We start from the raw sequence: 19,255 nt of genomic DNA on the forward strand, positions 1-19,255 counted from the left end.
TGATTATAACTGTCCTGTTTTATTGTTTTTTTAAATCCTTCCATAGCCTTTTTGCAATATCAAGCAAACAGTCCAATTTCTCCAATCAAATAAAATGGATCATCAGTGTTGAGTTTCATTTTGTTCAGCTGACTGAGGCTGAAGCATCTCCAGCAGTAGATTTTTTTCCTACTTCAACACTACTTGTTAAGTTGCTCAAGGATCTATCCTTGCCTCATCCCCTCCTCTCTATTTTGCTTCCTGGTGACAAAATCTATGGATGAGCAGAGAGTTTCACTCCATCGCCACCAGCTGCATTATATCCTTCACTTCATCCAATTTTGGATGACCATAATTCCCTGAAGTGCAGCGGAAAGACCAAAGCCATTTTGAACTACGTTCTGTGAATTTATCATCAATTCCATTCCATGTCTCAGAATAAAGCTGAATGTTTTCAGTCTAATTTTCCTTCTGAGCTTCTTAGCTGAGGTTTGAAATCTGTATTCTAAAGACCTTTTCTGTGGCTTGCTTCTAATTGGCGTCATCTTGCTGGCAGGTAATTTGAAGAAATGAAAGGTTCGTTATAAGTTACAAATGGTATAGTCAGGCTAAAGTGAGAACTCAAGAAGTATCAGCACATGAAAATGTTTTCATTTGGATCTTACTACTATGGGAACCACAGTGCAGATTAGAGTTCTATTAACCAAAAGGTTAGCTATACAAGTGAAGCAATTTCCATCAATATGCAACTGAAAACCGCTTTAAACAAGAATAAATTGCCTTTTTGATCAGCAATGCATAGAATCTTCTCAATTGTAAAATTTGACCTGGTGCTTACTTCATGATTCAACTGATATAATTTTGGCATCAGGCAAGCTTGTAATAATATTGCCCCTTTGGAAAGTGAATTAAGATGGTTGTTGTTGGACACCCTCAGGGTTGATGGCCTTAATCCCTCATTAATGGCAGATATATTACTTCTCTGAATCTTCCATATCTAAATTTTTTTGGACTCTACACTCCCTGAAATCCCAATCCAAAGTCACCCCTCCTCCCCAATGTGCATCTTCCCTCTCAATTTCCCTCTCCAAATGCTCCTGTCCTCCCTTCCCCACCAAGACCTCACTTGTCTTCCCAATCTACCAACTTCCAGTGCATTACTTCATCTACTTAATCTTGCCCTCCACCCCTTCTCCCTTCCTCAGATGGAGTTCTCAAATTCCCCTCTCCCCTCTGGTAGTTCCTGGACTCCAAATCCTTACACCCAGCCGAAGGCTATAGGCTTGATTAAGCCTATAGCTGGTCTCTGAAGCCTGGCCTCCGGAGAGGTGGATTAGTTACTTGCTGTCAATCGCAAAAGTGGCCTCAGTCTCAAGAGATTTTGAACTGACAACTCAGCTATCCAGACAAATGATGTTCTACCACTTGAATATCATTCCAGAATAACCATTATGATGTACTGGAATATCTGGGCAAATGTTCCTGGTGCATTACTTTACCTGCAGTGGGATATTCCAATGAACAATGAGGCACTAATTGGTATCCTGCAGGTGAAGAAGTTCTGTACACTTCCAGGGGGTACATGAGATACCTGGCACGATACCAGCATCCTGTTCAGCTTCAGTCCTATTTGCTCCAGGGGAACTTGAAGGCTTGAGCTGGTAGAATTCTACATGGGAGCTTCTAAAATTGTGTTCCATTGCCGATTGACTGCTTGATTTAGTGGTTTTCTTGAATAGTAGGAGAACAACAGTGACAAGGCAGGCACTAAGGCTGTCTGCAAGTCATTTGCCCTACTATATGACTTCAGTTACACAGCCTTTACATTGCAAGTACTCCATGATATTTCATTTGTAGAATTGTTTTTCAGTGGGATTTAAATGGCTGTATGATACTTTGTTATAAGATGGAAAGTTTAAATTCTGATGCTTTATCTTGTCAATATTTGAACAACCTTGTCAGAATGCTTCATCTTAAATTACATTTTCAACTTCCCAAAAGAGAAAGCAATGCAAAGGTGCTGTTGATTGATGAATGCTTAAATTTACAATATAACCAATCACCCGCATTGAATATCTATTAACACTTGAAAGGTCTTGTGTAAATTATACTAAAGCAATGCAGAACCTTCAGAGTTTTCACCTCATTGTTTTTGTTTCCCATGAATAGTGGCTGAATATAAATGTGTAAGAGTCCACTGATAACCAGAATTAGAATTATTTTCTTAAAACAATTTACAGTCTCAATGTATAAATTATATAAACAGAAAAGAATGGCTAATTTTGATGCGTAAACATGTTTTAATGCTCCATTGTAAAATGTGACATACTTTCCACTATTTCCAGTGAACACTGTTGTTACAGCTAAATAACTCTTCCCTCAGTTCCTCAAATTAGGTATCCAATTCAGAAATTTGAACTGTACCTTTTTACCATTGAAATTTGTGGTGGATTAACCACTGGCTGACCAAAAGGTTGCTTGCTGCTCACTGGCAGAACTGCTGTAGAACACAAGTAACCTAGTGAACACTTTATTACGTTACTGGATGTTTCATCTGCAATAATGTTGTTCACTAAGTCCTTATAGTTATCAACGCAAGTTTAGAGGAACACAAATTTCCATTTATTAAAGCTAGCTTAAAATAAATCCTTAATTTTGAAAATATCACTGTTTTAAAGAATTTCAAGCACATCACAGATTTGGGTTCTTGGTGAAGTAAAACCTAGATTTTACAAAGGTTTGTGACATGGATAATGTATTTTTTTCAGCTGTGACCGCAGACAGTTTACATAAACATTACAGTAAATTTGGACATATCATAAAGATTGAAATATCTGATGCAATCCAACAAATAATTCAAGTGGGGGGGAAAAAAAAACAATTAATCTTCCCACTCTTCAGGTGAAAATACTCGTTGAGTGAAACTAGTTTCAAAGGAAATTACATGACATCGCTGCTTTGCTGCAGCTAACTTGTCAGATTCAATTATGCAGTTGGACAGACAATGTACACAGGATTCAACATAAGCTGCTTCCAAGCTTAAGGCTAGGTGAAAAATAGTGCAGATGAAATTCAATCCTGGTCCATCATGCCCACTAGATTTTTGTTTGGAATGTAGGATTGCATAAAGTAGCTCGTAGTTCACAAGAAGCTTGCTTTCTCCCTCCCCCAACTAGTTACAACTCTGCTTCAGGAGGATGTCTCCACATCATCTTGAGAATTAGCATTTTTGAAAAATAACAAAAAACAGGAAATCGATTTCATACAGGTCCATATGTGAAACTACAATGTTTCCGTTGAGTAGAAGCAAAGGAAAGCTGAATGTGCAATAGAGATCACCCACAACACTGTACTGAGGTGACCCTCCTGAATGATAGCAGATGATGTCTCTTGAGATGATTGTTCCTTGGATTGTATTGCAGAAATCTCCTTATCATTTGAAGTGGAGCTCTGTGTCTGAAAATAATTAAAATTTTTATCAGCAAGTTCTATCTCTGAACACATAAAGAAGGCACTTCCTAGCACTGGCAGAGAAGCATTGAATCACCTGGGTACAGTGAATATTGGAGCTTAAATTGTGTATTTGCAAAGGAACATGGAGCTTTTTTTTTTCAGTTTACCCTGATGCAGATCGTTAAAGGTCATCTACCAGTTAACTCTGCTTCTCCCGTCAAGACACTGCCTGGCCTGCCAAATTCTCCAGCATTTTCTGCATTATTCAAATTGAATTAAATTAGAGAGGTACAGTATGGCAGTCTAAATACGACCCTATCTCTAAATAAATCATGACCCTTCCACGTGTGGCCCAAATACACCAATTAACCTATAAACCCTGGTTGTTTTTGGAGGTTGGGAGGAAACTAGCACATGTGGAGGGAACCCACCCAGACACGGGGAGAATGTACAAACTCCCTACAGCACTGGATTTGAACCTGGGTCACTGGTTCTGTAATATTGCACTAACCATGCACTAAATGTTAATTTATCATAATTCAAGTACTAAGAGGCCCTGTATTGACTTCATGGGAACATCTTACATTATTCCTTCTTGTCTGAAAATCACTCTTTGCCACTTTTCATTTCCTACTAAACTTGTAGCAACACTGCCTCCAGACTTTAAATCACTTTGCATGTGCAAAGTCTATTATATCATTTTAAAAAAAAAATACACAAAGTTTATCTCTACCATATCAACATCAAATTTATTTTCCATATGGAAAAGCTTTGAATTTAGAAAATATTCCATGAATATCCTTGTATAAGTAATTGTATGCTGTTGTGTAAGGGTTGATCTAATCCTCGTGAAAGTATATTAAAAGTTTGCAGAGTAAATTGAGAGCTGAACAGTGATGAAAATGATTGGTGCTGCTGGTGGACTGCTTCATTCACCTGGGTTCAATACTGACTTTGAGTGCTCCAAAAAGATTTGCTGATGTGTTAATTGGCTGGTATAAATGGATACCAGAGCATGTGTGTGCCAGGAGAATCATGGGAAATAAATGAACATGTGGAAGAGAATGGGTTACAGGAAATTATTGGGGAATAAGATTGATAGGAATACTCTGAGATAGCATAGACTCAATGGGCTGAATAGCCATTGATGAAGTGAGGAAATGTGAACAATCAATATCATTCAGGTAAGGAAAATTGAAAGTTTTGACTGACTATCTTTACAAGGAGATAGAGAAATATCTGCCCAAGTAAAGTATTTCAACTTTTTACAATACACATAATGAATAGTTGTTAAAATTTTATTTCAGAACACCTAAAGTTCTGGTCATTGTTCTGACAGTGGGAAAATATTCGATGGAGGCTCCTAATTATATAAACAATGACAGTCTATACCCAATAATAATATGTATGTATGGATGGCTGGCAGTGGGTGTGTGATGGGGAGATAAGAAATGGGCAGGGAAGACAAGGTTTAAATTAAAGTAAATATAAAATATGCCACTGGTTTCAAACGCAGCCAGTTGGAAAACAGACAGTAAAGCTGCTCCTTTCCTTATATAATGAAACTCTGGGTTTATCCGTGTTTGACTTATAATGCTGACTAGGTTTGTTTCCTGAGAACAGCAGAAACATATGGGTTGGAACTTTTCCAATATGGCTTGCAAACTTTTGGAATGAAGGTCACTCTCTCAATGATGGCTGGTTAGCCTGTTAACCTTCCCACATTCCTGTGAATGAGCCTCAATTAGATAGCATGTCTCCCTTGCAACTTTCCTGCATTCAACCTATCACACTCTGGAAGCTTTGACATCTTCAACTCCAAACCCAAGTTTGCAATCTCCATGATTCTTCCCATCCTGATGTATGTTTAGACCTGTGAGATCTCTCTTTAAATCGTGTCCCGAATTTCCTTGCGAGCTGCATTCTTGTGCTGAAGTCCTTACAAATTGAAAGTTGCTAATCTTGTAATCTGGCAGGTTGTGGCTGAGAAACAAGATTCTCCAGATGTTAACTGGATCCTGCATGATCTCAAGGGAAGCTTGTGCTTGGTTTTGAGTCTGGTTAAATAGTTCTATTAACAAGCTAATTTAATGAACATTGCTCTTATCGATTCGATGCAGTGGATGAGTTAAGGAAAACCTTTGCATCAGATTCAATTCTTCAGGATCTATTTCAATTTGAAAACTTGGCAATTACTGAAATGATTGGTATTTTTATTATTATTAATATGAATGTTTATCTTCCTTTTTACTTACTGTTTCATTCAAAGTTCAGGTACTATTTATTTATTATTGCGCTTAAAGTTGTCCATTATCGATTGATTATTAAATGCTTACCTCTGTAATACAAAAGTCCTGGTTTATTGATACATTGGAATGCAGTCTCTGTGCCTAAATACAGAACATAGGTAAATATTAGCATAATGTACACAAACTATATTGACAATTTAAATACCACGGACAGTTTTGGGAAGTCGGGTGATGAAAATTGCACCCACTGAAGTCAAAGGAGACCTATGTCCACTGAAAATTGAAGGGATAGAACAGTCAGAAACTGACATACACACAAAAGGGAGCTCATGGTAATGGCAGAGCAAAGTGTCAGGGAGATCGACCATCCATGACTAAAGAAGGCAACTCAAAGGAAAAGAGAATTAGTAATGGGCAAAAGATTTAGGCCTGCAAATCCCAGATCTTATTCCATGAGGCTGCACTTATGCTCAATTAACTCTGCCAGGAATGCCAAGGTTGGCTAATTTAAACTGTGTTGGGTGGAAGAGGGGTGAGATCACATCAACAGCATTTCAAAAGAAACTGGTGGTGTAAATGAGGTCAGTGCAAGGACATTAACTTCGCACCTAATGAACTTCATGCAGAGTTAATGAGCTCTTGGGAAGAGAGGATGACTAGATATGAAAGCTAGTTTTGTTGAGAATGATGTCAAAGGTTGACTTGACTAACACTGGCATCATTATGTAGAAAAGATAAAACTTTGTTTTGAGCATCTAGCCATTACACACTCTACCAGGCATAAATCCATTGACTTTTGTGGAACTTTGATAAGCTTTGGTCTACTGATGCTCATTTAGATATATATTGTTTTGAGCCCAGAGGACCCCAAAACCCAGCAGAAATAGAAATTCACTAAGACAAACGGTTACTTTAAAAAAAGTTGCTTTGAATTATCTTTAAACAGGAAAACAAGATCAAACTTTAACTTATCACTATTAACTTACTTAACCTAATTTAACACCCCTCTAATTCTAAGCACACGTGTATGTAATGCGTGAGTAAGTTCAGAAAAGTTCTTTAATTCACTGTCCAATCTCACTTCTCACTCCTCCAAGTTCACTGGTTGCAGGCAATTCTTATACTGTGCATAGAATTTAACATTTATAAAGTTCACCAGGCTTTGGTGCTTAAAAGCTAAATCGTTACCACTCAGGAAGGTTCTTGTTGGTTTTCTTGTTGTTCACTGGACACCCATAACTGATTCCTTTTAATCAGCCACTCCAGTGTCTTGCTGAAGAAACTTGCCCCATCAGGATTTTCCAGATGATAATCTCTTTCTTTTAGATCAACACATAGTTCCTTTTAGTTTCCATTATTTCAAGTGAAACATTAGGCAGCCAGTCCTTTCCTATTGTATGAACCACAAGGGCTTTAACTAGGCTGAACTAAGCACTCACAACCCGTCTTCAAAAGAAGGATTTTGCACAAGCTTGCCAGCTTGTCCTGTACCAGTCCCAGCTGCTGCTCAACAGCAAAAACTGCTGAACTGAATTTTCTCTCTCTCTCTCTCATAGAGAAAAGCCAGTTTGACTGTCTCTGCTTGCAAAACCACATGGTCCTCTTAGAACTGCAAACTGCACTCAGACAGCCTGTGGCTCTGAACCTACTCCTCCATTAGTGAAGTCTCTACAGTGACTCCCCACAGCTTTTGCAAAGGCATTCAGACCCAGCCTGTCTAGCTTGAGTAGACCTCCAGTAATTTTAAATGAGATCAGTTTAGAAGTGTTTTTTATGTGACCTACACTGAAAAAATAACCCTGCCCCAATTTATCTCCTTTTAAACATCTTCTTCTTCTTTGGCTTGGCTTCGCGGACGAAGATTTATGGAGGGGGTAAAAAGTCCACGTCAGCTGCAGGCTCGTTTGTGGCTGACAAGTCCGATGCGGGACAGGCAGACACGATTGCAGCGGTTGCAGGGGAAAATTGGTGGGTTGGGGTTGGGTTTTTCCTCCTTTGCCTTTTGTCAGTGAGGTAGGCTATATACTATATAACATCTATATACTATATAAAACACAACATATTCTGTAACAATATAATTGATGTATGACTCCTAATCTGTATGGCATTATATAAAAGCTATAAAATTAATTAATATCAATATATACATGTAATATTTCTCACTTTTAAATTAATAAAAATCTTTTGAAAAGAAAAAAAAGGTAGGTAAACACATATTAAGATCATTATAATTATTGCAAAATTAATGGCAGTCCGATCATATTTTTTAGACGGGTGCTCTATTACTGCTTGTGATGTTTAGCTTTGTTTTTGATCAAGTTTTCACTGAGTTATTTCTGACACTACTAAAATGTGAAATGTGATATTTAAAACAAAATGAATTAACACTCTCCCATTTAATCTTCTTTCCCAGTGACAAAGAGGCATCTGTGTTGTGGAACTTGACAAAAGAAATATCGAATATTGCCAAGTGGAGGAATACATGTCATGATCCAAGCAATGCTTTACTAGGCCTTAGATAAATTTGGATCAATTACTTTATTTGTGATTCTTTATATGAGAGTCAATGGCAAAGCCTAACATTTATAACCCTAATTTTTGGATGAGATTTCAGTGGATTCACCTTGTCAAACAGCTCATATCAATGGTGAAAACAATCACTGAGTGTACAGACTGGAAATGGGCCATTCTGCCCAACTTGCCTATACTGACCAAAATGCCTATTTACGCTAATCCCATTTTTTGGCAGTTGGCACATCCTTCTATTCCTTTCCTGTTCAGCTGTCAACATTTTTTTAAAAAACATTGTGATTGCAAGACTCCCTGTCACCTCCTCTGGCAGATCTCTCCATACATCCACCACTCTCTCGGTGGAAAAACTTGGCCTTTAGAACTCCTTTAAACATTTCCCCTCCCAATTTAAAAATCACCTAGTTTTAAATTCCCTTCCTCTTGGAAAAATACGTATCTATGTTCCTCAGGTTACCCCTCAGCCTCCTGTGGTCCAGAGAGAACAATTGCAGCCCACACAATCTCTCCTTACAACTGAAGTCCTCCATTGCAAACAACATTCTGGTGACTCTCTTCTTTCTAGTGCTACCACATCCATTTATATTGCAGAGACCAGAAAGGCAAACCATATTCTAACATGGGCTAACTAACATTTTGCAAAGCTAAAATACGATTTGCCAACTCTTGTGCTTCAATGAAAGGAGCACAAGACAAAATGCGTTACTTTACAGTTATCTGTATTCAATTCTTTCTGTCACTGCTCTGCTCAATACTCCAAGAATATTAGTAAGTAGAGAGAATTAGGATTTTACCTCATCTATGATGACAGAGCAGTGAAAGTCTGGATAGCATGCGACTTGAAGGTGAAACTTGATGTCTTGGTTTCCCTGTGTTTCTGGCGGTGTCCTTATCCTTCTAGTTCAATGGTTCTTAACCTTTTTGTTCCATTCATATACCACCTTAAATAATCCTTTACTAACCTACAGAGCATCTATGGCATCCTATGATTGAGAACCACTTCTAGTTGATCAAGTTTATAATTTGGAAACTGATGCCAAAGAGTATGGCATGTTTGCCTTCATTAGTCAGGGCACTGAGATTCAGAGGAAGGAAGTCATGATGCAGCTAAAGAAAACCTTGGTGAGGCTGCACTTAGAATATTATATCCAATTCTGATCACCCCACTACAGGAAGGCTGCGGAAGCTTTGGAAAGGGTACAGAGATTTACCAGTTTGTTGTCTGGATTAGAGGGTTTAAGCCATTGGGGAGGGGAGGGGTGGGGTGGAGGGAGTTGCATAAATGGTTAGTTTTCTATAGTGTGGCTGAGTGGAGACCTAATGGCAGTATACAGAATGGTGGGGGTCATATTCGGTCAGAATCTCTATCTTCGGGTGTAAAATTATTTTTTGCTGTTTAAAGTGAAGGGGAGAAGGGGAGAATGTTTAAAGGAGATATGTGGGGTAGGTTAAATTGATAGATGCCTGGAATGGGCTACCAGTGGTAGTGGAGGAAACGGGTACAAAAATAACATTTTAGAGGCTTCTAGACAGACTCATGGGTATTCAGGAATTCGAGGAATGTGCATCAAGCACAAGCAGTCGAGTTTTAGTTTAATTTTGGCATCATGTTCGGTGCAGACATTGTGAGCCAAAAGACTATTCCGGTGCTCTGTTGATCTCTGTTTTAGTTGCTGTAGTTCATTCTGGTTGTAGAAAATTCGATGGTAGCAACATGTCTATCACAGAGGGAGAACATTTTCATGTGTTTGATAGTCCACTGATCAAACTTCATTTTGTCCTGGATGGTGCTGAGTTGCTTCACTGTTAGATTTGCAAGCCAAATGAATTCCATTGGACCATTAATTGTTGATGACGGGAAGTCTTTGGTGTGCCTGGTGCAGAGTTGCTTGCTGCAGGGCACCCTGCTCTTGTGCCCATACTTGTGGTGTTTATATAGCTAGTTCAGTTAAAATTTAGGCTAGTGGTAATCCTTGTTGGTAGTGAATTTGACAACAATAATGTAATTGAATGTTAAGGGGAGATACTTAGACTCCCTCTTGATTGAAGTGTGCGCTTTAGTGTCAGCAATCATGTTTCACATCAGCCAATCAGAATGTTGCCAGATTTTGCTGTACCTTGTGCTTAAATTGCTTTATTATTTGAGAATCAAAAATTGCACAATCATCACCAAAAAAAATCTTGAATCTTGGGAAAGGTGATTGATAAAGCCTTTACAGCTAGTTGGAGCTTCTCAACTGCCTTGAGAAACCCCAATAGTGACTCAATAAGAGGGAGACGGCTGTTATCAAACAAACTGAATCATTTTCCTTTATACTAGGTTTGAAACTCTAGCCTGCAGAGTGTCCTTGATTGGGAACTGATAACTTTTACTTCTTGATTTCGCACTCAGATGAGTGTCTCTCAACATCAAGGTATCTTTTCAATCCACTTTGACCTAGGCCAAAGCTGTTATGGGTTCTATGGTAGGATGTCTTGGAAGAACCCAAATAGCAAGCTTTTGGTGAAAAAGAGAGGCTTGATAGCATTGTCACTGAAGCATTCCTTCAATCTGATGATCTGAATAGGATGCATTTTGTTAATAAGGGCAACTTTGCCTCAAGTAGATACTAGTTTCTGGGTGTGCTGAATCATTCAAAGTGTACTGGGGGTAGTAGGCCATAATGCCTGTTACTGTGCTGTGTGTCTAAATTATTTTTTTTAAATCTAGGGTGTGGAACACATGTCCTCAGTGCATGCTCACAGGGTTCATACTCTTCGTCTCATCCACTCTATTCACCTGAAGTTTAATGAATGCAATTGATTGAAGCCTGGCTGCTTTTCACATAAGAAGACCCAGAAGGAAGCTAAGGTAGATCACTCACTTCTTTCTTCCTGCCGATACCACCCAGCTCAGTAGAATACAACAGGACTTTATACATTTCATGGATAATGAAATCAAGCAACTTTTTTTTGTGTTGAAGGTAACTATGGGAAAATCAGTCTTCAGTTGCAATCCACCTTTCCAATGTACCTCGGCAAAGGCATCCAACAACTTTAAGCTATGCAAACCTTCGAATGTAAAAAAAAATGCTTAAATAGGTCTCAAAGAACTAGAGGATCTTTTCTAACCAGCACACAGTATCTTTGACCCTCTCCCATCAGGAAAGAGGAGCAGAAAAAGTTGGACTGCCAGGCTGGGAAATAGCTTCTTTCCACAGGTTGTGAAATTGATGTACAATATCCTGTAACCGAGTAAATCATCCTATTTATTTTAAATGTGCAATTACTATGCACCGTGTATTGTGTGTGTGTGTGTATATCCACTGTGATCCAGAAAAACACTGTTTCATTGGGTTGTATGTGTACAGTCAGATGATAATAACCTTGAATTTGAACTAAATGCTAATGCAAATCAGGAATTGGCAGAAGTTGAGGTACATCTCTCAGGTTTCACCAGCCCCTCCTGTGCTAAATGGGTCCATAAAAATACTGCATTATTGTCACCTTGCCGTACCATTTCCTATATACACCTGGATTTACTCTCACTCGGCCTCCACCAGTCACTCAACCCTGTTTTATAGCTGATTGGAATACAATGAGACCTCGGTGACCTAAAGCAGAACTACTGACACAGTCTGCAATTTATCACTTCCTCCCAAACGAGGCCAAGACCCAAGTTCAATCATTTGATGTTCAAGAGAAAACATTTGCTTTTTCCAAGTCTGTGTGGCTGAACTCACAATGCTCAGCATTGTAAACTTATAACTGGACTTTATCATAACTGATGATAAACTGATCATATGGCAACTCCTTCAAAGAACAGCCTGGTTAGTCCAAACCACTCCCCAGTCTTTCAACTCCATCAGACAATTATTTCTTCAAATAGCTCCCACTGAAATTGTTTCTATCAGACAATGGATTTTGAATGCTAAACAGCTGTTCTGTTTAAAAAAAAAAGATTTTCCTCAAGTTGTCTCTAACTGTTTTGCCTATCCCTTTAAATCTGTGCTCTCTGATCACTAGCTATTCAGACATTGGAAATGAGTTTCCCTTTACTTTTCCAGCTATGGCCTTCATGATAATAGAACCTCCATTTAGTCTTCACCACACGACAGAGGTCTGGTGTCGGTCTTGCGCAATTGCCCAATAAGAGGAGTAAGATGCTCCTTCTGTCCCATAGCCTACAGGTCATCCTTGGGCAAGGTGTAGTACCTGTTTAGCATCCCAATTAGGGTCACGTAAAGCCATGGATTCCACATGGTGGATGGTTTTTTTTCAGGCAGATTCTACAAATTGAAATTTATGATTGCAAAACTAAAAACACTGGGCAGATGAATTTGCAGATCAATGACCAGGGTTGCCTGTCCTGTATGGAAACTGCAACTGAAAAAGGCAATGAGAAACCACTTCAGTATTTTTCCATCGATTATGGTCTTAGATGAAAGGAACCTTCACCGAAGGAGAACAGGGGAGGCAACAACTACAATTCAGATGGTCAGAGATCATGATAGATGGAGAGACATGATTGTCCACCTGAATAATGATGATGACATGGCAGAGAAGAATTGCATCTTCTGTTTCTCATTGTAACTGTAATCCCTTATTTCTGGAGGCATTCTTAGAAGTTTCTATTCTGTAGCTCTCTTGGTTTTTTCTCATCCTTGGTTAAATATAGTGTACAGAATTAGACACAGTACACCAGTGGTGTCTGAACTTGTATATCATAATGCTTCATCATAACTTCCAAGCTTTTGTACATTTCAATTGATGGCTCTTACATTTTTTACGCTCCATAAATTTGATATAATCGCAAACTCTACAACTTGCACCTTGGCCTGCACAGCCATGTTCATCCATCACTAAGGGCTCACTGACCACATTGACTCTCTTTTAAACAATGCCTCAACTTTAAATTACTCATGCTTTATCAACCCTTCAATAACCACCCCTCTTCCTTTCTGAAATTTTCTCAAGCTCAAAAATATTCAATTATTTGGACCATTACATTTATTTTTTGCCTGCACAGCATTCCTGACTCAAACGTCTCACCTTCACCTGTCCTGAGTTCTCTCCAAGTCTCTTTGCTAATGCTTTTCCTTTTCCCTTAAGGCACTCCTTTAAATCTGCTTTAATTTCCAACTAATTCGTATTCTGTGAAATATCTTGGAACATTTTAATTTGTTCAAGACACCATATACAGTACATACTCATGTAATAGTCAACACCCTCCCCTTTGACATAAAAATCATCTGTTTTCCATATGATCCATGTAAGAGTCAACACCCCCCCCCCCCCCCCAGTTTTTGGCACTGACCACCCGCACATCTGTGCTGCTGACAACCTGACCATGAATCCTCGCCTTGGCCACCCACCCATCCAAGCTTCCGACGCCCATACTGCAAACCCTCGGCTGGGGCACCTGCCCATCAAAGTTCCTGATGCCCTAACTGTGGATTCTCACCCCAGCCACCCACTAGAGCTTTCAATGCCCTAATCATGGACCCTCACCCCTGCCACCAGAGCTCCCGACACCCTGGCCACAGGCTCTCTCCTAGGCCTCTGCTGCCCATCCCTCTGAGCTCCTAACCCCGAAACGCAGACTTACCATCCAGTCCTGCCCCTCTGAGCTCCCGACGCCATTAATGATGCAGGTACTTACCACGGTCAAAAATAGTACCAACCCCCCTCCCCACTCCCCAAATTTGATCCTAAAAATTGGTCCCTAAAACTTGACTATTACACGAGTATATATGGTACTTTTGGATTCTTGTGTGAATTTTAGCCCCTCAAAAGTATGACCTGTGTAAAAGTTGACCTCCCCATCAAATTTGACTAAAAGAAAATTGGTAAAAAATCTCGACTATTATATGAGCATATAGTAGTTGCATTATTTGTAAGAACTCATGACATTTTGACTCAGATGAGCACTGCCAGTGAGCCAAGGCTGCACTGTATGATTAATATCAGAATATTTATGACATTCATAAACCAGTTTCCCGATTATGTTAATTTTCCACCATTCTACTCTTTAATCTGCCCATTTAGTGGGCAGATGGTGGGAATGGGTCTGTAGTGATTAATCTATAATTACATCATGTTTAGATTTTTGGTGCTTATTTCAGATCAAGAAAGAGCCACCAAGTATTATCACAAGAAGAGCTGATCTGAAGTTAAAATGATCTTGAAGTGAACAGTTATTTTTAGCCATTATTTTTGCTGTCCACCCCAGCAGATAAATAGGATGATTGCTAGTATTCTTTCATAAAGTGCAGCATTAACTTGCAATACCTCAACGCTGTTCCTTGCTTCCAAATTGTTTTGTGACAGCCATGTCGCAAATAAGCCTGACAATTAGCCCTAAAAATAAGCCACTCACTGAAGGCAAATTGCTGGCGGAACTCAGCAAGTTGAACAGCATCAGTGGAGGGGCGGGGGGGGGGGGGGGTGGTGGGGGGGAATTATTGACAATTTGGGTTGAACCTGATCAAGACTGATGATGAAGAGGAGAGATAGCCAGAGGAAAGGTGGTAGAGGTGAGACAGGGGCAAGTAGTGGATCAGTGAACCAGTGAGGAGTGAAAAATAATGGACAAAGGGGTGGAGACAGGGGCAGGGATGATTGATAGAAAAAAAAGAAAAAAAACCTCCCTTCCTGCGTTTCTCTTGAGTAACAGGATAGAAAGAGCTCTCCTCATGTATTGTGTGTGTGATGGACACAGCTCCCCATCTCCCCATTTGAAGCAAGGTGAATGAAGAGGTATGGACTGGTGTTTCAATATATCTGCTAAAGTGCAACAGCTCAGCATATGTGGCAGGAGATTGTTGCTGGGCCCATCTTTCCTTCCTCCTTTCTTGGCAATTACCATTTGTATCCAAAACTTAAAACTTGCTGGCCTTCAAACATTTACTCTGACTTCAGCACAGGAGATAAAAGTGGCCCAATATTATTTCTTCTTGTTCTTTGCAAAGAGCTGTCCAAAAGTTAATTTACTGCTCTGCTTTCTCCCGTTAGCTCTTATCTTTTCATGTTTCCCGTATCTATTTATTCTTCCCTCAAAAGCTGCAATATCACCTTTTCATCCACTCTGTGACAAAGTACTCTATATTTTGACAAATTCACTGAAAGAGAAAAACATTCTTCTATCTGCTCTTCTTGCCCTCTTGGTGGCTGCAAGAAGAAATATTCTGTTTCTAGTTATTAAGGATCTCCCTTTTCAATTAATTCACTACGAGCACTCACTTTCACTGGGCGTCAGTAGGAGTGGAAATGCTATTCTTCTGAAGATTAGACTTCAATGTAAATTGTCATACTTGTTTGTAGCATTCATATCTAATAAAGTTCATACAATTCTGTCATATGCGGTAGGCAAACAGAAAATTGTGGCCACTCCAGATGGGATCTGGGAGGGAAAGGTTGAATGGGAAGCATCCTTGTTCCCATCTTTTACCAATTAGCAACATCAATTGTGTTCCTCAATGGGATAGAACAATCCATTTAAATTTAATGTTAAACGGTCTTGAGAAAAATCTGATATATGATAATAGGTGTATTCCTCAAACCAGTGTACTTATTATTTATAGGATATGGATGTTGTTAGCAATGCTGCTATTTTTTTTATCCACCTTTAATTGGCACGTGGAAATAAAGAAAAATACAGCTCAGGAAGTGGCCTTTCAATCTATGTTGTCTGTTCTGCCAAATTAATTTTATCTAATTGGCCTGGATCGGATCCACACCCCTCCATTCACTGCAGGTTCATGTGCCTGTCTAAATGCTTCTTAAACATCATTATCATATTTGGCCACCATCCCCACCCCTGGCAATGCGATTCAAGAACCTGTCACTCTCTGTGTAAAGAAATTTTGCCTTGCACATCTCATTTAAAGTCCCCCCTCCCCTCACCATAAAATGATGCCCTCTCTTATTTGACATTCCCACCCTGGGAACAAGACTCCGACCATCTACTCTTTCTGTGCCTCTCATAGCTTCATCAACTTCTATGAGGAGGTAGTTTTGAATCACAGATTTGGTGAGTGAGTAGACACTAGACTGCATGAGGATGGTTATGCTCCTTTACTGAAGAACATTAGTGAATCAGATGGGTTTTTAAGACAACCCAATAGCTTCAATGCACCGCCTGCCTACATTTTTCTCATACCTTGATGAAGGGCTCAAGCCCCAAACTTTATCTTTGCAATATAAAGTATGCAGTTTGACTGGCTGAGTTTCTCCAACATTTTAGTTTCATGGCTTCCATTAGTGGCTTAAAAAAAAAATCTGGCTCTATTTAATTACATGAATTTAAATCCCCCTCTGCCAAAGTGTAATTTGAGAACATGCCTCTCAGTCAATACTCCTGAACATTGGTACTAGTCCAGTAATTTATATTCCATTCAATTGTCTTATTCTTAAAAGTAGGTGGCTGGATTTTATCATTTGACAATTCATATCTTTTGTTCTCCAACTGTTCTTTAATTTTTGATTCAGTTTTTTGGGAATATCAGCTCAATTACTTGGCAATTTTAATAGCCAAACTATCATCAAGCTTTTGTATGGTTTAAAAGAAACGTGCATTGTGGCTAAATAGCCTGAGTGTAATGTAGCCTGATTGAGATCTTGGAAACGAGTTCACTGCTAGTGTGTTGGCATTTTTTCTGAATCCAATGAAAATACAGATAGACCCTGACTTATGAAATTCCGACTTACAATATTTTTTTTTAGTTACAATAAGTTGACTTAAGGTAAGTCAGGGTCGACCTGTATCAACGAGGTTGTTTTTCCTTCTCTGAAGGAAATGCTTCCATCCAGTCAGGGCATGCAGATTGCTTCCCACTGCCACTACCCCCCCCCCCCCACCCCCCCATAAACATCATAATTTCAGTGCTCCTCTTGTAGCAATGTCAAAGAAACGTGCTTTGACGGACCCAATGCCATTTTTAAATAAAAAGTGATTTGGAAAGCATGTGCAGATTGCTGTCGCTGGAGAGGGAGAGAGATTGAAGAGGGAAGAGAGCGACAGCAACATGTGCATGTAAATCACAACGTAGGTTGCGAAGTGACACCACTGACTAGTTACTTCAGGCTCTTGGGACCAGCAGCGGTGACGTCGGCCTCCCGGCAGGGACAGGCCATATTACAACCTGTACAGGTAGACCCTGACTTGCAATAATTTCTACTTATGATGAGAGTCCCAGAACTGAACCCCATCATAAGTTGGGGTCAGTGAACAAGCAGCGGTCAGCGAGAGATAGTGCCAGAAATGTCACAACAACATCATTAAAATATATAATTTGAATATTATTGTTCTGGCAAATAGAAATTTATCTTCCTTCTAGTTTACATACTACCTATACTGTTTAGTTAATTTTCACTTTTAAATGCATTATATTATCTTTTTTATTATTTTTAATTTTAGGAAATATATGGTACTAGTATTTATATTGCAAGTCAAGCCTAACTGATTACCATTGTATATCAATATTTTATGTTGAATATGTAACCTATAACACATTTTGTCCATATTATTTTTGACTTTCTCTTTTCAAGGTTTAATGTTTAAATCCAGCTCTGTAACCATGTTTTTTTTTAAATTAAAGAACAATTTTTTTTTCTGAGAATACAATGAGTGTAGGCGATGTGAATCTTTCTTTGAGAATTTGGAAAGTTTTTACTTGATTGGCTTCAAGCCTCGAAATAAGAGTTACACCAAACAACAGACCTTCAAATGTCCTGCACACATTGTCACAGCAATAAACACGCAGTGTGTCTGCTTTTCACTTTTACATAGATCGGCCTAAAACTAAGGCAGCATCAGATTATTGGAGTTCAGCAATTTCACCTGCATTCAGTTAGATTTATCAGAGCAAGTTGGTAAATTATTTAAAGTCTTGTATTTGCACCTCAGCATTTTAACACGTAGAAGCGAAGATGGTATTTATGGAAATTAGGTGACACTTTTATTTCCTTATCATGGTTGCTCTGGATAATCACACCACTAATGAATGGTTTCTAACAATAATCCCTTACCTGTAAATTTGCACACAAAGGAAGAATGCTCTCATCCTCCACTGGGTTGATTTCATTGGCATGGCTCACTGCCTCAGTCTTGGGTTGTGATGTGTACTTCTGTTTGATTGTGGCTGTGGTTGGCACAGAAGGTATCAACTGCCAAACGTTCATATCCGTGCCATTACCAAATGCTAGCATGGCATTTTCTGTAGAATAAAACAATGACAAGGGAAAAATGATATGGTACATTTATGATTATATGAAGAGAGGAAACATATTTTAATTTTTTACTATTAATGCCATTTATTCCAATTAAATCCAAATAATACATTATATTGCCCTTGAAAGTAATGTGCTTACTCAATTAAAGCATCACTAAATCATGTTACCAATAATAGTTGATCAAACAATGAGAAGAACAAGTGACAAAATTGGTATTTTCTTGTATTGCCTATTCTCATATAAAGTGCCAGTTAAGATGCTTTCCAACATGTTTTCCAGAATAATCGGGAGAAAAATCAAAGGTCAATTACTTTTTAACTATCAGCAAATTCAAGGATTAAAATTATGAACATTCTAATGGAGGTACATAATGGTACAGTGGATACATTTCTGGAAGAGTAATCCAGAGGCTTGGAATAATAATCCAGAAATCCAAGTTCAAATTCTATTGTAACAGCTTGGTATGGATGAACACAAAATCACTGGTTTATTATAAAGACCCATCTTGATAATTTCATGTTCTGTTATGAGATTACTCCACCAATGTAACCTGCTGACTTTTATATACCTTCTGAAACACCCATTTATTTGCAGCAAGACTTGGCAGTGACTGAAACATAGAACTTATAGACACTAGTCCAGCCAATTTTGCAAAGACATCTTTACAGGTATTTGGGAACTCATGTCTAAATTGGGCAAGCAAACGACGAAATGAGGGAGGAAGTCAGTGGATCAGACGGCATTCATGGGTAGAAGTGGTCAGTCAACATTTCAGGTTGGGATTCTTTATTGAGACTGAAGGGAATCGATAACGAGATCTGTCCCAAACTGTA

The 19,255-nt window shown here is 38.9% G+C and overlaps 1 protein-coding gene and 1 long non-coding RNA gene across 2 annotated transcripts in view; one reads left to right on the forward strand and one right to left on the reverse strand.

Moving 5' to 3' along the window:
* Positions 1 to 2,256: 2,256 nt before the first annotated feature.
* The window catches only part of LOC138744215 (GDNF family receptor alpha-1-like), a 195,431-nt gene continuing 178,432 nt past the window's right edge, over positions 2,257 to 19,255 (reverse strand). The window contains exons 7-9 of the mRNA XM_069900023.1: positions 18,219 to 18,406; positions 5,769 to 5,822; positions 2,257 to 3,435 (exon numbers count right to left, since the gene is read on the reverse strand). Of these exons, the coding sequence (XP_069756124.1) occupies positions 3,262 to 3,435; positions 5,769 to 5,822; positions 18,219 to 18,406 (416 nt within the window). The 3' untranslated portion in view covers positions 2,257 to 3,261. The remainder of the gene's footprint in view (positions 3,436 to 5,768; positions 5,823 to 18,218; positions 18,407 to 19,255) is intronic.
* On the forward strand, positions 10,925 to 11,483 carry LOC138743894 (uncharacterized). Its single transcript, XR_011345101.1, has 2 exons — positions 10,925 to 11,061; positions 11,174 to 11,483. It is a non-coding gene; the product is annotated as an uncharacterized lncRNA (long non-coding RNA).

The sequence above is a fragment of the Narcine bancroftii genome, chromosome 10, assembly GCF_036971445.1.
Source record: "Narcine bancroftii isolate sNarBan1 chromosome 10, sNarBan1.hap1, whole genome shotgun sequence".
NCBI lineage: Eukaryota > Metazoa > Chordata > Chondrichthyes > Torpediniformes > Narcinidae > Narcine > Narcine bancroftii.